The 21232-nt window shown below is 42.9% G+C and overlaps 1 protein-coding gene across 1 annotated transcript in view; it reads right to left on the minus strand.

The window, feature by feature from the left end:
- The window catches only part of LOC106607199 (synaptosomal-associated protein 25-B), a 71352-nt gene that overhangs the window by 33625 nt on the left and 16495 nt on the right, over positions 1 to 21232 (minus strand). Inside the window, exon 2 of the mRNA XM_045712837.1 lies at positions 9125 to 9262. Coding sequence (XP_045568793.1) covers positions 9125 to 9196 — 72 coding nt within the window. The 5' untranslated portion in view covers positions 9197 to 9262. The remainder of the gene's footprint in view (positions 1 to 9124; positions 9263 to 21232) is intronic.

Raw genomic sequence — 21232 nt, forward strand, 5'->3', positions numbered from 1 at the left:
CTAGTTGATAGAGCTCTGATACAGAACAGATGTCTAGTTGATAGAGCTCTGATACAGAACAGATGTCTAGTTGATAGAGCTCTGATACAGAACAGATGTCTAGTTGATAGAGCTCGGATACAGAACAGATGTCTAGTTGATAGAGCTCTGATACAGAACAGATGTCTAGTTGATAGAGCTCTGATACAGAACAGATGTCTAGTTGATAGAGCTCTGATACAGAACAGATGTCTAGTTGATAGAGCTCTGATACGGAACAGATGTCTAGTTGATAGAGCTCTGATACAGAACAGATGTCTAGTTGATAGAGCTCTGATACAGAACAGATGTCTAGTTGATAGAGCTCTGATACAGAACAGATGTCTAGTTGATAGAGCTCTAATACAGAACAGATGTCTAGTTGATAGAGCTCTGATGCGGAACAGATGTCTAGTTGATAGAGCTCTTATGCGGAACAGATGTCTAGTTGATAGAGCTCTGATACGGAACAGATGTCTAGTTGATAGAGCTCTGATACAGAACAGATGTCTAGTTGATAGAGCTCTGATGTGGAACAGATGTCTAGTTGAAAGAGATCTGATGTGGAACAGATGTCTAGTTGATGGAGCTCTGATACAGAACAGATGTCTAGTTGATAGAGCTCTGATGTGGAACAGATGTCTAGTTGATAGAGCTCTGATACGGAACAGATGTCTAGTTGATAGAGCTCTGATACGGAACACATGTCTAGTTGATAGAGCTCTGATGTGGAACAGATGTCTAGTTGATAGAGCTCTGATACGGAACAGATGTCTAGTTGATAGAGCTCTGATACAGAACAGATGTCTAGTTGATAGAGCTCTGATGTGGAACAGATGTCTAGTTGATAGAGCTCTGATACAGAACAGATGTCTAGTTGATAGAGCTCTGATACGGAACAGATGTCTAGTTGATAGAGCTCTGATACAGAACAGATGTCTAGTTGATAGAGCTCTGATACGGAACAGATGTCTAGTTGATAGAGCTCTGATACGGAACACATGTCTAGTTGATAGAGCTCTGATGTGGAACAGATGTCTAGTTGATAGAGCTCTGATACGGAACAGATGTCTAGTTGATAGAGCTCTGATACAGAACAGATGTCTAGTTGATAGAGCTCTGATGTGGAACAGATGTCTAGTTGATAGAGCTCTGATACAGAACAGATGTCTAGTTGATAGAGCTCTGATACGGAACAGATGTCTAGTTGATAGAGCTCTGATACAGAACAGATGTCTAGTTGATAGAGCTCTGATGTGGAACAGATGTCTAGTTGATAGAGCTCTGATACAGAACAGATGTCTAGTTGATAGAGCTCTGATACGGAACAGATGTCTAGTTGATAGAGCTCTGATACAGAACAGATGTCTAGTTGATAGAGCTCTGATACAGAACAGATGTCTAGTTGATAGAGCTCTGATACGGAACAGATGTCTAGTTGATAGAGCTCTGATACAGAACAGATGTCTAGTTGATAGAGCTCTGATACAGAACAGATGTCTAGTTGATAGAGCTCTGATGTGGAACAGATGTCTAGTTGATAGAGCTCTGATACGGAACAGATGTCTAGTTGATAGAGCTCTGATACGGAACAGATGTCTAGTTGATAGAGCTCTGATACGGAACAGATGTCTAGTTGATAGTGCTCTGATACAGAACAGATGTCTAGTTGATAGAGCTCTGATACAGAACAGATGTCTAGTTGATAGAGCTCTGATACAGAACAGATGTCTAGTTGATAGAGCTCTGATGTGGAACAGATGTCTAGTTGATAGAGCTCTGATGTGGAACAGATGTCTAGTTGATAGAGCTCTGATACAGCACAGATGTCTAGTTGTTAGAGCTCTGATGTGGAACAGATGTCTAGTTGATAGAGCTCTGATGTGGAACAGATGTCTAGTTGATAGAGCTCTGATACAGAACAGATGTCTAGTTGATAGAGCTCTGATACAGAACAGATGTCTAGTTGATAGAGCTCTGATGTGGAACAGATGTCTAGTTGATAGAGCTCTGATACAGAACAGATGTCTCGTTGATAGAGATCTGATACGGAACAGATGTCTAGTTGATAGAGCTCTGATGTGGAACAGATGTCTAGTTGATAGAGCTCTGATGTGGAACAGATGTCTAGTTGATAGAGCTCTGATACAGAACAGATGTCTAGTTGATAGAGCTCTGATGTGGAACAGATGTCTAGTTGATAGAGCTCTGATACAGAACAGATGTCTAGTTGATAGAGCTCTGATGTGGAACAGATGTCTAGTTGATAGAGCTCTGATACGGAACAGATGTCTAGTTGATAGAGCTCTGATACAGAACAGATGTCTAGTTGATAGAGCTCTGATACGGAACAGATGTCTAGTTTATAGAGCTCTGATGTGGAACAGATGTCTAGTTGATAGAGCTCTGATGCGAACAGATGTCTAGTTGATAGAGCTCTGATGTGGAACAGATGTCTAGTTGATAGAGCTCTGATGTGGAACAGATGTCTAGTTGATAGAGCTCTGATACAGAACAGATGTCTAGTTGATAGAGCTCTGATACAGAACAGATGTCTAGTTGATAGAGCTCTGATGTGGAACAGATGTCTAGTTGATAGAGCTCTGATGTGGAACAGATGTCTAGTTGATAGAGCTCTGATACGGAACAGATGTCTAGTTGATAGAGCTCTGATACAGAACAGATGTCTAGTTGATAGAGCTCTGATGTGGAACAGATGTCTAGTTGATAGAGCTCTGATACGGAACAGATGTCTAGTTGATAGAGCTCTGATACGGAACAGATGTCTAGTTGATAGAGCTCTGATGTGGAACAGATGTCTAGTTGATAGAGCTCTGATGTGGAACAGATGTCTAGTTGATAGAGCTCTGATGTGGAACAGATGTCTAGTTGATAGAGCTCTGATGTGGAACAGATGTCTAGTTGATAGAGCTCTGATGTGGAACAGATGTCTAGTTGATAGAGCTCTGATGTGGAACAGATGTCTAGTTGATAGAGCTCTGATGTGGAACAGATGTCTAGTTGATAGAGCTCTGATGTGGAACAGATGTCTAGTAGATAGAGCTCTGATACAGAACAGATGTCTAGTTGATAGAGCTCTGATACGGAACAGATGTCTAGTTGATAGAGCTCTGATACAGAACAGATGTCTAGTTGATAGAGCTCTGATACAGAACAGATGTCTAGTTGATAGAGCTCTGATACGGAACAGATGTCTAGTTGATAGAGCTCTGATACAGAACAGATGTCTAGTTGATAGAGCTCTGATACGGAACAGATGTCTAGTTGATAGAGCTCTGATACGGAACAGATGTCTAGTTGATAGTGCTCTGATACAGAACAGATGTCTAGTTGATAGAGCTCTGATACAGAACAGATGTCTAGTTGATAGAGCTCTGATACAGAACAGATGTCTAGTTGATAGAGCTCTGATGTGGAACAGATGTCTAGTTGATAGAGCTCTGATGTGGAACAGATGTCTAGTTGATAGAGCTCTGATACAGCACAGATGTCTAGTTGTTAGAGCTCTGATGTGGAACAGATGTCTAGTTGATAGAGCTCTGATGTGGAACAGATGTCTAGTTGATAGAGCTCTGATACAGAACAGATGTCTAGTTGATAGAGCTCTGATACAGAACAGATGTCTAGTTGATAGAGCTCTGATGTGGAACAGATGTCTAGTTGATAGAGCTCTGATACAGAACAGATGTCTCGTTGATAGAGCTCTGATACGGAACAGATGTCTAGTTGATAGAGCTCTGATGTGGAACAGATGTCTAGTTGATAGAGCTCTGATGTGGAACAGATGTCTAGTTGATAGAGCTCTGATACAGAACAGATGTCTAGTTGATAGAGCTCTGATGTGGAACAGATGTCTAGTTGATAGAGCTCTGATACAGAACAGATGTCTAGTTGATAGAGCTCTGATGTGGAACAGATGTCTAGTTGATAGAGCTCTGATACGGAACAGATGTCTAGTTGATAGAGCTCTGATACAGAACAGATGTTTAGTTGATAGAGCTCTGATACGGAACAGATGTCTAGTTTATAGAGCTCTGATGTGGAACAGATGTCTAGTTGATAGAGCTCTGATGTGAACAGATGTCTAGTTGATAGAGCTCTGATGTGGAACAGATGTCTAGTTGATAGAGCTCTGATGTGGAACAGATGTCTAGTTGATAGAGCTCTGATACAGAACAGATGTCTAGTTGATAGAGCTCTGATACAGAACAGATGTCTAGTTGATAGAGCTCTGATGTGGAACATATGTCTAGTTGATAGAGCTCTGATGTGGAACAGATGTCTAGTTGATAGAGCTCTGATACGGAACAGATGTCTAGTTGATAGAGCTCTGATACGGAACAGATGTCTAGTTGATAGAGCTCTGATACAGAACAGATGTCTAGTTGATAGAGCTCTGATGTGGAACAGATGTCTAGTTGATAGAGCTCTGATACGGAACAGATGTCTAGTTGATAGAGCTCTGATACGGAACAGATGTCTAGTTGATAGAGCTCTGATGTGGAACAGATGTCTAGTTGATAGAGCTCTGATGTGGAACAGATGTCTAGTTGATAGAGCTCTGATGTGGAACAGATGTCTAGTTGATAGAGCTCTGATGTGGAACAGATGTCTAGTTGATAGAGGTCTGATGTGGAACAGATGTCTAGTTGATAGAGCTCTGATACAGAACAGATGTCTAGTTGATAGAGCTCTGATACAGAACAGATGTCTAGTTGATAGAGCTCTGATACAGAACAGATGTCTAGTTGATAGAGCTCTGATACAGAACAGATGTCTAGTTGATAGAGCTCTGATACAGAACAGATGTCTAGTTGATAGAGCTCTGATACAGAACAGATGTCTAGTTGATAGAGCTCTGATACAGAACAGATGTCTAGTTGATAGAGCTCTGATACAGAACAGATGTCTAGTTGATAGAGCTCTAATACAGAACAGATGTCTAGTTGATAGAGCTCTGATACGGAACAGATGTCTAGTTGATAGAGCTCTTATACGGAACAGATGTCTAGTTGATAGAGCTCTGATACGGAACAGATGTCTAGTTGATAGAGCTCTGATACGGAACAGATGTCTAGTTGATAGAGCTCTGATACAGAACAGATGTCTAGTTGATAGAGCTCTGATGTGGAACAGATGTCTAGTTGAAAGAGCTCTGATGTGGAACAGATGTCTAGTTGATGGAGCTCTGATACAGAACAGATGTCTAGTTGATAGAGCTCTGATGTGGAACAGATGTCTAGTTGATAGAGCTCTGATACGGAACAGATGTCTAGTTGATAGAGCTCTGATACGGAACACATGTCTAGTTGATAGAGCTCTGATGTGGAACAGATGTCTAGTTGATAGAGCTCTGATACGGAACAGATGTCTAGTTGATAGAGCTCTGATACAGAACAGATGTCTAGTTGATAGAGCTCTGATGTGGAACAGATGTCTAGTTGATAGAGCTCTGATGTGGAACAGATGTCTAGTTGATAGAGCTCTGATACAGAACAGATGTCTAGTTGATAGAGCTCTGATGTGGAACAGATGTCTAGTTGATAGAGCTCTGATACGGAACAGATGTCTAGTTGATAGAGCTCTGATACGGAACAGATGTCTAGTTGATAGAGCTCTGATACGGAACAGATGTCTAGTTGATAGTGCTCTGATACAGAACAGATGTCTAGTTGATAGAGCTCTGATACAGAACAGATGTCTAGTTGATAGAGCTCTGATACAGAACAGATGTCTAGTTGATAGAGCTCTGATGTGGAACAGATGTCTAGTTGATAGAGCTCTGATGTGGAACAGATGTCTAGTTGATAGAGCTCTGATACAGCACAGATGTCTAGTTGTTAGAGCTCTGATGTGGAACAGATGTCTAGTTGATAGAGCTCTGATGTGGAACAGATGTCTAGTTGATAGAGCTCTGATACAGAACAGATGTCTAGTTGATAGAGCTCTGATACAGAACAGATGTCTAGTTGATAGAGCTCTGATGTGGAACAGATGTCTAGTTGATAGAGCTCTGATACAGAACAGATGTCTCGTTGATAGAGCTCTGATACGGAACAGATGTCTAGTTGATAGAGCTCTGATGTGGAACAGATGTCTAGTTGATAGAGCTCTGATGTGGAACAGATGTCTAGTTGATAGAGCTCTGATACAGAACAGATGTCTAGTTGATAGAGCTCTGATGTGGAACAGATGTCTAGTTGATAGAGCTCTGATACAGAACAGATGTCTAGTTGATAGAGCTCTGATGTGGAACAGATGTCTAGTTGATAGAGCTCTGATACGGAACAGATGTCTAGTTGATAGAGCTCTGATACAGAACAGATGTTTAGTTGATAGAGCTCTGATACGGAACAGATGTCTAGTTTATAGAGCTCTGATGTGGAACAGATGTCTAGTTGATAGAGCTCTGATGTGAACAGATGTCTAGTTGATAGAGCTCTGATGTGGAACAGATGTCTAGTTGATAGAGCTCTGATGTGGAACAGATGTCTAGTTGATAGAGCTCTGATACAGAACAGATGTCTAGTTGATAGAGCTCTGATACAGAACAGATGTCTAGTTGATAGAGCTCTGATGTGGAACAGATGTCTAGTTGATAGAGCTCTGATGTGGAACAGATGTCTAGTTGATAGAGCTCTGATACGGAACAGATGTCTAGTTGATAGAGCTCTGATACAGAACAGATGTCTAGTTGATAGAGCTCTGATGTGGAACAGATGTCTAGTTGATAGAGCTCTGATACGGAACAGATGTCTAGTTGATAGAGCTCTGATACGGAACAGATGTCTAGTTGATAGAGCTCTGATGTGGAACAGATGTCTAGTTGATAGAGCTCTGATGTGGAACAGATGTCTAGTTGATAGAGCTCTGATGTGGAACAGATGTCTAGTTGATAGAGCTCTGATGTGGAACAGATGTCTAGTTGATAGAGCTCTGATGTGGAACAGATGTCTAGTTGATAGAGCTCTGATGTGGAACAGATGTCTAGTTGATAGAGCTCTGATGTGGAACAGATGTCTAGTAGATAGAGCTCTGATACAGAACAGATGTCTAGTTGATAGAGCTCTGATACGGAACAGATGTCTAGTTGATAGAGCTCTGATACAGAACAGATGTCTAGTTGATAGAGCTCTGATACAGAACAGATGTCTAGTTGATAGAGCTCTGATACGGAACAGATGTCTAGTTGATAGAGCTCTGATACAGAACAGATGTCTAGTTGATAGAGCTCTGATACAGAACAGATGTCTAGTTGATAGAGCTCTGATACAGAACAGATGTCTAGTTGATAGAGCTCTGATGTGGAACAGATGTCTAGTTGATAGAGCTCTGATACGGAACAGATGTCTAGTTGATAGAGCTCTGATACGGAACAGATGTCTAGTTGATAGAGCTCTGATACGGAACAGATGTCTAGTTGATAGTGCTCTGATGTGGAACAGATGTCTAGTTGATAGAGCTCTGATACAGAACAGATGTCTAGTTGATAGAGCTCTGATACAGAACAGATGTCTAGTTGATAGAGCTCTGATGTGGAACAGATGTCTAGTTGATAGAGCTCTGATGTGGAACAGATGTCTAGTTGATAGAGCTCTGATATAGCACAGATGTCTAGTTGTTAGAGCTCTGATGTGGAACAGATGTCTAGTTGATAGAGCTCTGATGTGGAACAGATGTCTAGTTGATAGAGCTCTGATACAGAACAGATGTCTAGTTGATAGAGCTCTGATACAGAACAGATGTCTAGTTGATAGAGCTCTGATGTGGAACAGATGTCTAGTTGATAGAGCTCTGATACAGAACAGATGTCTCGTTGATAGAGCTCTGATATGGAACAGATGTCTAGTTGATAGAGCTCTGATGTGGAACAGATGTCTAGTTGATAGAGCTCTGATGTGGAACAGATGTCTAGTTGATAGAGCTCTGATACAGAACAGATGTCTAGTTGATAGAGCTCTGATGTGGAACAGATGTCTAGTTGATAGAGCTCTGATACAGAACAGATGTCTAGTTGATAGAGCTCTGATGTGGAACAGATGTCTAGTTGATAGAGCTCTGATACGGAACAGATGTCTAGTTGATAGAGCTCTGATACAGAACAGATGTTTAGTTGATAGAGCTCTGATACGGAACAGATGTCTAGTTGATAGAGCTCTGATGTGGAACAGATGTCTAGTTGATAGAGCTCTGATGTGAACAGATGTCTAGTTGATAGAGCTCTGATGTGGAACAGATGTCTAGTTGATAGAGCTCTGATGTGGAACAGATGTCTAGTTGATAGAGCTCTGATACAGAACAGATGTCTAGTTGATAGAGCTCTGATACAGAACAGATGTCTAGTTGATAGAGCTCTGATGTGGAACAGATGTCTAGTTGATAGAGCTCTGATGTGGAACAGATGTCTAGTTGATAGAGCTCTGATACGGAACAGATGTCTAGTTGATAGAGCTCTGATACAGAACAGATGTCTAGTTGATAGAGCTCTGATGTGGAACAGATGTCTAGTTGATAGAGCTCTGATGTGGAACAGATGTCTAGTAGATAGAGCTCTGATACAGAACAGATGTCTAGTTGATAGAGCTCTGATACAGAACAGATGTCTAGTTGATAGAGCTCTGATACAGAACAGATGTGTAGTTGATAGAGCTCTGATACAGAACAGATGTCTAGTTGATAGAGCTCTGATACAGAACAGATGTCTAGTTGATAGAGCTCTGATACAGAACAGATGTCTAGTGGCCTGCTTCTGTCTCAGGTGTTCCAAAAAGCATATCAGAGTAGAAATGCTGATCTAGGTTCAGGTGCCCTCCTGTCCGTATAATCGTATTCATTTTGATCTAAAATAAAATACTGTTCCTAGATCAGCACTCTTACTCTAAGAAGCGTTTCAGATATGAGCCCTGATGTGGATCTCATTTGTGTGAATGAAATGATGACGTCTACTGTGAGCCGTCACTCACGTGTGAGGTTTTGCTGTGAGGTGTGTGAGGGTTGTGTGAGATGTGCGTGAGGTCTGTGAGGTTTGTGTGAAGGGTATGTGAGATGTGTGACAGAGGTTTGTGTGAGGGGTGTGTGTGTTTACCTCATCGGCTATCTGATCTGCCTTCGCTTGCAGGTTTTCCAGCTCATTGCGCATGTCCGCTTCATCTGCCATGGCTTCTGGGTAGTGAGATGGGCGTCGGCCTCCAAACCACGAGAAGACTGGCTGCTACTGCAAAGACTGAGGAGAGAGAGAGAGAACCCTAAGTATCATAAAGTATCACATTAGTGCGTTATGGCGATGAACAGAATATTTGTTATCCCTTTAGAGTCGCTGCTTAGTAGGGATATGAGCGATCCACAACAAGTCAAGCTGTATACGGTATGCATTTCAGATATGGTAGAACAGGACAATTCTTTGATAATGAATCTAGTCTACATAGCATTGTGGATGGCTCAGAGTTCTCATAGTTCTCATAGTTCTCAGAATTCTCCTAGTTTTGAGTCAAACGAGTTTGCATCCACCTTCACTGAAGCATTGTCATGATTAGACAGACATACAGACACAGCAGACAAAATCCCTCAAGGTTAGAGTCCTTCCCCCTCTCTTATCTCCTTCTGAACATCTTGAAGAACAATCTGGCCTTCATGGCCATGTACTCTCATAGAACTGGCCACCCCTCCGAGCCTGGTTCCTCTCTAGGTTTCTTCCTAGGTTTCTGCCTTTCTAGGGAGTTTTTCCTTGCCACTGTGCTTCTACATCTGCATTACTTGCTGTTTGGGGTTTTAGGCTGGGTTTCTGTACAGCACTTCATGACATCTGCGGATGTTAAAAGGGCTTTATAAATACAGTTGAAGTCGGAAGTTTACATACACCTCAGCCAAATACATTTAAACTCAGTTTTTCACAATTCCTGACATTTAATACTAGTAAAAATGCCCTGTCTTAGGTCAGTTAGGATCACCACTTTATTTTAAGAATGTGAAATGTGTAAGGGCTGTCGTGAGAGAGAGACCAAGGTGCAGCGGAGTTAGTGTTCATCATAAAAGGTTTTAATGATCAACGAACACTATACAAAAGAAACCAAAAAACGACTAGCAACAGTTCTGTTAGGAACACACTAAACAGAAAACAATTACCCACAAAACTCAAAGGAAAAACATGCTCCTTATGTGTGACTCCCAATCAGCAACAACGAGCTTCAGCTGTGCCTGATTGGGAGCCACACACGGCCCAAAACAAAGAAATACAAAAACATAGAGAAAGGAACATAGAACGCCCACCCAATGTAACACCCTGGCCCAACCAAAATAAAGAACAAAAAACCCCTCTCTATGACCAGGACGTTACAAAATGTCAGAATAATAGCAGAGAGAATGATTTATTTCAGCTTTTATTCTTTCATCACATTCCCAGTGGGTCAGAAGTTTACATACACTCAATTAGTATTTGGTAGCATTACCTTTAAATTGTTTAACTTGGGTCAAACGTTTCGGGTAGCCTTACACAAGCTTCCCACATTAAGTTGGGTGAATTTTGGCCCATTCCTCCTGATAGAGCACCCGCTTTTCAGTTCTGCACACACATTTTTTATAGGGTTGAGTTCAGGGCTTTGTGATGGCCACTCCAATACCTTGACTTTGTTGTCTTTAAGCCATTTTGCCACAACTTTGGAAGTACGTTTGGGGTCATTGTCCATTTGGAAGACCAAATTGCGACCAAGCTTTAACTTCCTGACTGATGTCTTGAGATGTTGCTTCAATATATCCACATAATTTTCCTTCCTCACAATGCCATCTATTTTGGGAAGTGCACCAATCCCTGCTACAGCAAAGCAACCCCACAACATGATGCTGCCACCCCCATGCTTCATGGTTGGGATGGTGTTCTTCGGCTTGCAAGCCTCCCTCTTTTTACTCCAAACATAACGATGGTCATTATGGCCAGTTCTATTTTTGTTTCATCAGACCAGAGGACATTTCTCCAAAAAGTACGATCTTTGTCCCCATGTGCAGTTGCAAACAGGAGATTGGCTTTTTTATGGCGGTTTTGGAGCAGTGGCTTCTTCTTTGCTGAGCGGCCTTTCAGGTTATGTCGATATAGGACACGTTTTACTGTTAATATAGAGGCTTTTGTACCTGTTTCCTCCAGCATCTACACAAGGTCCTTTGCTGTTGTTCTGGGATTGATTTGCACTTTTTGCACCAAAGTATGTTCATCTCTAGGAGACAGAACGTGTCTCCTTCCTGAGCGGTATGACGGCTGCGTGGTCCTATGGTGTTTATACTTGCGTACTATTGTTTGTACAGATGAACATGGTACCTTCAGGCATTTGGAAATTGCTCCCAAGGATGAACCAGACATGTGGAGGTCTACAATTTTTTGTCTGAGGTCTTGGCTGATTTCTTTAGATTTTCCCATGATGTCAAGCAAAGAGGCACTGAGTTTGAAGGTAGGCCTTGAAATACATCCACAGGTACACCTCCAATTGACTCAAATGATGTCAATTAGCCTATCAGAAGCTTCTAAAGCCATGACATCTTTTTCTGGAATTTTCCAAGCTGCTTAAAGACACAGTCAGCTTAGTGTATGTAAACTTCTGACCCACTGGAATTGTGATACAGTGAATTATAAGTGAAATAAGGGAGAGGGGTAGGGAGGGAGAGGGGTAGGGCAAGAGAGAGGTAGTGAGGGAGAGGGGTAGGGAGGGAGAAGGAGAGAGAGAGACTAAACTGAAAGGAGTTGGCAGATTTGTTATGTAACACACTGTTACGATCGTCTGAAGAACTGGACCAAGGTGCGTACATTTTACTTTTAAGAATAATGACACCGGAAAAAACAACAAAATACAAAAACGAACGTGAAGCTACATGCAGTGCAGAAAGCCACTACACACAAACAAGATCCCACAATCACAGGTGGGGAAAAAGGGCTGCCTAAGTATGATCCCCAATCAGAGACAACGATAAACAGCTGCCTCTGATTGGGAGCCATACTAGGGCAACAAAGAAATAGAAACCTAGATATGCCCACCCAAGTCACATCCTGACCTAACAAAATAGACAATAAAAAAGGCTCTAAGGTCAGGGCGTGACACACACATTTCTTTAAGTTCACTTCAATCTGTTATTTATTCCATCAACATAACATGTACATTAAAACAATACTGCACTCTAAATCATTCTAAGTCAGTTGTCATAATGTCATGCATTTTAGAAAGCCTCTCTCAAAGGTTTTCATCTAAACTCGACAAAAGCCTCGGCCATTTTATGTTCTGAGATGCTTTGTTGTCGGGACAGATGGGAAACCATATCGTGTGATTGCTGTCAAATACACAATGGCGGAATACAGTAAGAACCAGCTTGAGCTTGATGTCAACGATAACATTTCTATTTCTGTACACTGGGAGTCAGTCGGCAAGAGACTCAATGTTTCATAGACGTGGAAACTCACGTTCTTTATGTCCAAATCAACAAATTACAGTTATTTTCAGGTGAGGGTGAGGCAGGCTCAGATCCCAATGCGCACAGACGTCAATTCAATGTCTATTCCACGTTGGTTCAACGTAATTTCCTTGAAACGATGTGGAAACAAGGTTGATTGAACCAGTGTGTGCACATTGGTGTGATCCTATGTTTTAATGTCAGATAAGGTTTTCCCACTCCCTCTCTCTTTCTCTCCCATTCACTCGCTCTTTCCTTCCCTCTCTCTCCCCAGTCGTCAGTAGATCTTTAATAATTGAGTATCGGCTCTGAAAGGAACAGCGGCCCACAGTACAGGATAGTCAGACTCTTAAAAGCCTCCCTCCTTTCTCTCTTCTGTTGTTGTATTCCCCTCTCTCTCTCTCTCCCTCTTGCTCTCCCTTTCTCTCTCTCTCTTCCTCTTTTTGTATTTATTTTCATTTCACTGTGAGGGATATTGTCTTCTCCTCATTGTTTGTTTTCAGTAGTCTGATTTTCCCTCCTGCTCTTTCCTCCTGTCATCAGTAATCTCTCTCCAGTTCATTACCCCTCCGTCTATTACATTTATCCATTCTATCACCTCCTCCTCCTCCTCACTTCTTTCATGTCCACGACTCTCACATTCACCCCCTTCCCAGGCGAAAGGTTGTTATCACAGCTGGATAGAGACAGCTGACAGGACTCTAGGTGTTGAATAGTGTCCAGCATTACTATATAACAACATCATAATTGACTTTTTCAAGTCAATAGTCTGAAATGGACTGGATTCACTACCAAAGGAGGCTGCATACTGTAGCAACACACAACAGATCCCAGGCTGTTGGTGAACAGTCTATCAGTTTGCCTCCAGTGAAACAGGCTGTTGGTGAACAGTCTATCAGTTTGCCTCCAGTGAAACAGGCTGTTGGTGAACAGTCTATCAGTTTGCCTCCAGTGAAACAGGCTGTTGGTGAACAGTCTATCAGTTTGCCTCCAGTGAAACAGGCTGTTGGTGAACAGTCTATCAGTTTGTCTCCCGTGAAACAGGCTGTTGGTGAACAGTCTATCAGTTTGTCTCCAGTGAAACAGGCTGTTGGTGAACAGTCTATCAGTTTGTCTCCAGTGAAACAGGCTGTTGGTGAACAGTCTATCAGTTTGTCTCCAGTGAAACAGGCTGTTGGTGAACAGTCTATCAGTTTGTCTCCAGTGAAACAGGCTGTTGGTGAACAGTCTATCAGTTTGTCTCCAGTGAAACAGGCTGTTGGTGAACAGTCTATCAGTTTGTCTCCAGTGAAACAGGCTGTTGGTGAACAGTCTATCAGTTTGTCTCCAGTGAAACAGGCTGTTGGTGAACAGTCTATCAGTTTGTCTCCAGTGAAACAGGCTGTTGGTGAACAGTCTATCAGTTTGTCTCCAGTGAAACAGGCTGTTGGTGAACAGTCTATCAGTTTGTCTCCAGTGAAACAGGCTGTTGGTGAACAGACCATGGCCGTTTTCTGTTATCAACTAAAATGCTCTGCCTTTTGTGGCATTTAGCGTTGACCTTTAGCATGGCTGTTGCAGACAGACAGACAGACAGACAGACAGACAGACAGACAGACAGACAGACAGACAGACAGACAGACAGACAGACAGACAGACAGACAGACAGACAGACAGACAGACAGACAGACAGACCAATCCTAGTCTCTCACACACACTTGCTGTCTTTTACCCAACACAAACCTGGTAAGGTCTAAACCTGCTCCATGCAGGGAGAACTTCAAAAACAGAACTTCTCTGGTGCAGCAGTCATGTGTTTTAGTACAAGGTCTTTCTCAATTCAGAATCGATAGAGCTCAGTCTCAATTAATCTTTCCTCGATCCTCTCTCCTCGTCCTTCCTCTCAACAGGAGAGGTAAGAGAGGAGCGACCTTGGACCTTCTCCTCCAATACTGTTGAGAAGAAGATTGTGGAAAGATGAATTGAGATTGAGTGGCTCTAGGCTACTAGGGCTCTATCTGTTGCTAAGTCCCGCCTCCCCATCCCCCTCCACAAGACACGCTGCTGTCACTCCGTTTGATTGACGACATTCGTAAGGCTTCAGCCAGAACTGAGCCGAGGGAGAGATTAAAAACACCAGGGTAAAGAGGATTTACGCACCACTGTTTTCTTTCTCCTCCTCCATGTTATTTACTGCATCTCTCTCGCTATCTCTGTTATTTCACGCTAATCACAAACCCTATCTGCAAGAGCCATTCCAATAAAGCACATTTAGATGACAGACTGTAGCGAATAAAAGTGTAGTGGCGGCAGGATGAGGGAGGGAGGGGCAGTGTTGGCCCACCGAGGCAGGATGAGGGAAGGAGGCAGGGCCAGTGGCAGCCCATCGAGGCAGGATGAGGGAGGGAGGCAGGGCCAGTGGCAGCCCATCGAGGCAGGATGAGGGAGGGAGGGGCAGTGGCGGCCCATCGAGGCAGGATGAGGGAGGGAGGCAGGGCCAGTGGCAGCCCATCGAGGCAGGATGAGGGAGGGAGGCAGGGCCAGTGGCAGCCCATCGAGGCAGGATGAGGGAGGGAGGGGCAGTGGCGGCCCATCGAGGCAGGATGAGGGAGGGGATTAGCCTTGTCATCTTCTGACATGATTAACACAGTACCATTCTCCCCATAAACCAGGGATCCAACTGGTAGCTATTTTAAGCAACAACAACATTGACAAAAATCCTATTTAAACCCAGGAATGGAAAATTCCATTCTCAATTCCATAAACCATTTACAGCACTGTGGAGTTAGGATTTCTACAATGTACGTTTTCTTGAGCTCGTCTGGTAGGCTCATGTCAATGGGCAGATCTTGGCTCTGCTTCCCTTTGTAGTCTGTAATGGTTTGTAAGCCCTGCCACATCTGACGAGCGTCGAAGCCGGTGTAGTATGATTCGATCTTAGTCCTGTATTGACATTTTGCCTGTTTGATGGTTCGTCAGAGGGCATAGCGGGATTTCCTATAAGCTTCCAGGTTAGAGACCCGCTCTTTGAAAGCGGCAGCTCTAGCCTTTAGCTCAGTGCGGATGTTACCTGTAATCCATGGCTTCTGGTTGGGGTATGTATGTACAGTCACTGTGGGGACGACGTCGTCGATGCACTTATTGATGAAGCCAATGACTGATGTGGTGTACTCCTCAATGCCATCAGAGGAATCCTGGAACATATTCCAGTTTGTGCTAGCAAAACAGTTCTGTTGCTTAGCATCTGCTTCATCTGACCACTTTTTTTATTGATCGAGTTACTGGTGCTTCCTGCTTTAATTTGTGCTTGTAAGCAGGAATCAGGAGGATAGAATTATGGTCAGATTTGCCAAATGGAGGGCAAGGGAGAGTTTTGTATGCGTCTCTGTGTGTGGAGTAAAGGTGGTCCAGAGTTTTTTCCCCCTCTGGTTGCACATTTAACATGTTGATAGAAATTAGGAAAGACGGATTTAAGTTTCCCTGCATTAAAGTCCCCGGCCACTAGGAGCGCCGCCTCTGGGTGAGCTTTTTCCTGTTTGTTAATGGCACAATACAGCTCATTGAGTGCTGTCTTAGTGCCAGCCTCAGTCTGTGGTGGTATGTAGACAGCTACAAAAAATACAGATGAAAAACTCTCTAGGTAGATAGTGCGGTCTACATCTTATGAGATACTCTACCTCAGGCAAGCAAAACCTCAAGACTTCCTTAGATATCGTGCACCAGCTGATGTTTACATGCAATCCAAAGATTGCATGTATGCTAGCAGAATGGAAGGCAGTGTAAGTTTATTAGATCGCCTACGAATTCTAAGAAGGCAGCCCTCTGGCCCATTTTTCTCTGTCTCCTCTTCACGCAAAGGATGGGGATCTGGGCCTGTTCCTGGGAAAGCAGTATGTCATTCACATTGGACTCATTAAAGGACAAAAAGGATTCTGACAGTCTGTGGTGAGTAATCACAGATCTGATGTCCAGAAGTTATTTTCGGTCATAAGAGAGGGCATATGTAATCATGTGATGAAGAGAGGCTAGGAGATACGATAATAATGCTTTTAATCAACTTATAGTGCTCAACACTGAGCTCTATTAGAAACAGCTCAACGCTGAGCTCCATTAGAAACAGCTCAACACTGAGCTCTATTAGAAACAGCTCAACGCTGAGCTCCATTAGAAACAGCTCAACGCTGAGCTCTATTAGAAACAGCTCAACACTGAGCTCTATTAGAAACAGATCAACACTGAGCTCCATTACAAACAGATCAACGCTGAGCTCTATTAGAAACAGAACACTGAGCTCTATTAGAAACAGAACACTGAGCTCCATTAGAAACAGATCAACACTGAGCTCCATTAGAAACAGCTCAACACTGAGCTCTATTAGAAACAGCTCAATGCTGAGCTCTATTAGGAACAGCTTAACGCTGAGCTCTATTAGAAACAGCTCAACGCTGAGCTCTATTAGAAACAGATCAACGCTGAGCTCTATTAGAAACAGATCAACGCTGAGCTTTATTAGAAACAGCTCAACGTTGAGCTCCATTAGAAACAGCTCAACGCTGAGCTCAGTTAGAACAGCTCAACGCTGAGCTCCATTAGAAACAGCTAAACGCTGAGCTCAGTTAGAACAGCTCAACGCTGAGCTCAGTTAGAACAGCTCAACGCTGAGCTCAGTTAGAACAGCTCAACGCTGAGCTCCATTAGAAACAGCTAAACGCTGAGCTCAGTTAGAACAGCTCAATGCTGAGCTCAGTTAGAACAGCTCAACGCTGAGCTACCTCTGTTTTGTTTGCTGTTCGGGGTTTTAGGCTGGCTGTCTGTAAAGCACTTTGTGACAACTGCTGATGTAAAAAGGGCTTCATAAAATACATTTAATTGATTGATTTAACATAGCACAGACCTTTAGCACTGATTTCTAAATCAAATGGATCTATTAATGTCCTGTTGTGTGGAAGATGAGATGTTTTATAGATCATATCATCTGCAGAGTGACTTACTATTGCATATAGTAATGAACCATCAGGTATATAGCAGAGGGCGGAGCTATAGGAGGATGGACTCATTGGAATCCTACACTAATGAACCATCAGGTATATAGCAGTATATAACAATGAGATGCTGTCCAAGTGTCAAACAGCAGGCTGGTAACAATGAGATGCTGTCCAAGTGTCAAACAGCAGGCTGGTAACAATGAGATGCTGTCCAAATGTCAAACAGCAGGCTGGAAACAATGAGATGCTGTCCCAGTGTCAAACAGCAAGCTGGTAACAATGAGATGCTGTCCTAGTGTCAAACAGCAGGCTGGAAACAATGAGATGCTGTCCAAGTGTCAAACAGCAAGCTCGTAACAATGAGATGCTGTCCTAGTGTCAAACAGCAGGCTGGAAACAATGAGATGCTGTCCTATTGTCAAACAGCAGGCTGGAAACAATGAGATGCTGTCCTATTGTCAAACAGCAGGCTGGAAACAATGAGATGCTGTCCTATTGTCAAACAGCAGGCTGGTAACAATGAGATGCTGTCCCAGTGTCAAACAGCAGGCTGGTAACAATGAGATGCTGTCCTAGTATCAAACAGCAGGCTGGAAACAATGAGATGCTGTCCCGGTGTCAAACAGCAGGCTGGAAACAATGAGATGCTGTCCTATTGTCAAACAGCAGGCTGGAAACAATGAGATGCTGTCCTATTGTCAAACAGCAGGCTGGTAACAATGAGATGCTGTCCTAGTGTCAAACAGCAGGCTGGTAACAATGAGATGCTGTCCTATTGTCAAACAGCAGGCTGGTAACAATGAGATGCTGTCCTATTGTCAAACAGCAGGCTGGAAACAATGAGATGCTGTCCTATTGTCAAACAGCAGGCTGGAAACAATGAGATGCTGTCCTATTGTCAAACAGCAGGCTGGTAACAATGAGATGCTGTCCTATTGTCAAACAGCAGGCTGGAAACAATGAGATGCTGTCCTATTGTCAAACAGCAGGCTGGAAACAATGAGATGCTGTCCTATTGTCAAACAGCAGGCTGGTAACACACTGTCAGCTGCCAGTGATGAACCGTCTCTGTTCACTGCAATCAATCAGACTCCATGTTCAGCACAGATAAACAACATTTCCCCAGGAAATAGGAGCCGTTTCAGAGCCGAGCCTGTCACACCACAGTCCGTGTGGTTCTGAGGGAAACCAGGTCACTAGACTGCTGTAGCTCAGGTAACAATGGAGTGCTGGGGCTAAACCACATCTCATAGAGATGTACAGTAGATATGAAGATCATGTGTGTGTCTGTCTGCTTTCTTCTTCATCTTATTCATGTATCTCCAACACAGGCCTTTCATTTTGAAGCTAGAAAGTTCCATTGTGTTAATCATTCAAAGCCTATATAACCTACAGTACATGCAACCGCACAATGGTACGCTAACCTGTTTCTCATGCAGCTGACTGCCAGTAGCCTAAAATAAAGTAACAGCCTTGAGCGTTTACGTGGCTCATATTTCATTATGAGCCACGGAGCAGCCCAGTGCCCAGACGTTGCCCTCTACCCCAGCTTTCAGGAGATCAAGGTTGCACAGGCTCCATATTTGATAATTAAACACGACCACATTAAATAACTGTGTCAAGGACACGGAGAGGGGGAGGGGGAAGGAGTTTGGGGGGGGGCTGCTGCCATTTTACTATGTCACATCTGTCTCCTTCACATCAAAGACATGCTCCATTATTCACAGGTTGTTACCAGGGCAACATTATTAATGCAGGAGCTTCCATCTCCATCTGTGTGTGTGTGTGTGTGTGTGTGTGTGTGTGTGTGTGTGTGTGTGTGTGTGTGTGTGTGTGTGTGTGTGTGTGTGCATACACAGATAAACCTAGGATGTTTACATAACAAGGTTACTAAAGACTAGCTATCTATAAATGACCTCTGTAAAATATATGTATACAGTTAAAGTCGGAAGTTTACATACACGTAGGTTGCACTCATTAAAACTCATTTTTCAACCACTCCACAAATTTCTTGTTAACAAACTATAGTTTTGGCAAGTCGGTTAGGACATCTACTTTGTGCATGACACAAGTAATTTTTCCAACAATTGTTTACAGACAGATTATTTGACTTATAATTCACTGTATCACAATACCAGTGGGTCAGAAGTTTACATACACTAAGTTGACTGTGCCTTTAAACAGCTTGGAAAATTCCAGAAAAAGATGTCATGGCTTTAGAAGCTTCTGATAGGCTAATTGACATCACTTGAGTCAATTGGAGGTGTACCTGAGGATGTATTTCAAGGCCTACCTTCAAACTCAGTGCCTCTTTGCTTGACATCAAGGGAAAATCAAAAGAAATCAGCCAAGATTGTAGACCTCCACAAGTCTGGTTCATCCTTGGGAGCAATTTCCAAATGCCTGAAGGTACCATGTTCATCTGTACAAACAATAGTACGCAAGTATAAACACCATAGGACCATGCAGCCATCATACCGCTCAGGAAGGAGACACGTTCTGTCTCCTAGAGATGAATGTACTTTGGTGCGAAAAGTGCAAATCAATCCCAGAACAACAGCAAAGGACCTCGACATAACCTGAAAGGCCGCTCAGCAAGGAAGAAGCCACTGCTCCAAAACCGCCATAAAATAGCCAGACTATGTTTTGCAACTGCACATGGGAACAAAGATCGTACTTTTTGGATAAATGTCCTCTGGTCTGATGAAACAAAAATGGCCATAATGGCCATAATGACCATCGTTATGTTTGGAGGAAAAAGCGGAAGGCTTGCAAGCCGAAGAACACCATCCCAACCGTAAAGCACAGGGGTGGCAGCATCATGTTGTAAGGGTGCTTTGCTGCAGGAGGGACTGGTGCACTTCACAAAATAGATGGCATCATGAGGTAGGAAAATTATGTGGATATATTGAAGCAACATCTCAAGACATCAGTCAGGAAGTTAAAGCTTGGTCGCAAACAGGTCTTCCAAATGGACAATGACCCCAAGCATACTTCCAAAGTTGTGGCAAAATGGCTTAAGGACAACGAAGTCAATGTATTGGAGTGGCCATCACAAAGCCCTGACCTCAACCCTATAGAAAATGTGTGGGCAGAACTGATAAAGTGTGTGCAAGCAAGGTCTACAAACCTAACGTTTCGGGTAGCCTTACACCAGCTCTGTCAGGAGGAATGGGCCAAAATTCATCCAACTTATTTTGGGAAGCTTGTGGAAGGCTACCCGAAACGTTTGACCCAAGTTAAACAATTTAAAGGCAATGCTACCAAATACTAATTGAGTGTATGTAAACTTCTGACCCGCTGAGAATGTGATGAAAGAAATAAAGCATTCTCTACTATTATTCTGACATTTCACATTCTTAAAATAAAGTGGTGATCCTAACTGTATGTAAACTTCTGACCCGCTGGGAATGTGATGAAAGAAATAAAAGCTAAAATAAATCATTCTCTCTCACTTCAAATAAAGTGGTGATCCTAACTGGATGTAAACTTCCGACATCAACTATATATAATTCTCATCAATCAGCCGCTCTCCTCTCCACTACAACTCTTCCCATGGTTGCTGGTCGAACATACCTGACAATGTGTTTAAAGGGGCATTCTGCTAAACCAACAATAACAAAGTGGCCACCCCACCACTGTTCTGGTAAACAGGGGAGGGATAGAGCTGGAGAAATGTAACCACTCTCAATTCATAGACAGAGCTATGGATACAAGGACTGACAATCCATGATATCAACATTGAAGTTCTAACCATGTTATGAGGCTTTAAAGCTTATATTTTGGGTACTGAGGGGGTGTGA

The sequence above is a fragment of the Salmo salar genome, chromosome ssa01 (genome assembly GCF_905237065.1).
Source record: "Salmo salar chromosome ssa01, Ssal_v3.1, whole genome shotgun sequence".
In the NCBI taxonomy this organism is placed as follows: Eukaryota; Metazoa; Chordata; class Actinopteri; order Salmoniformes; family Salmonidae; genus Salmo; species Salmo salar.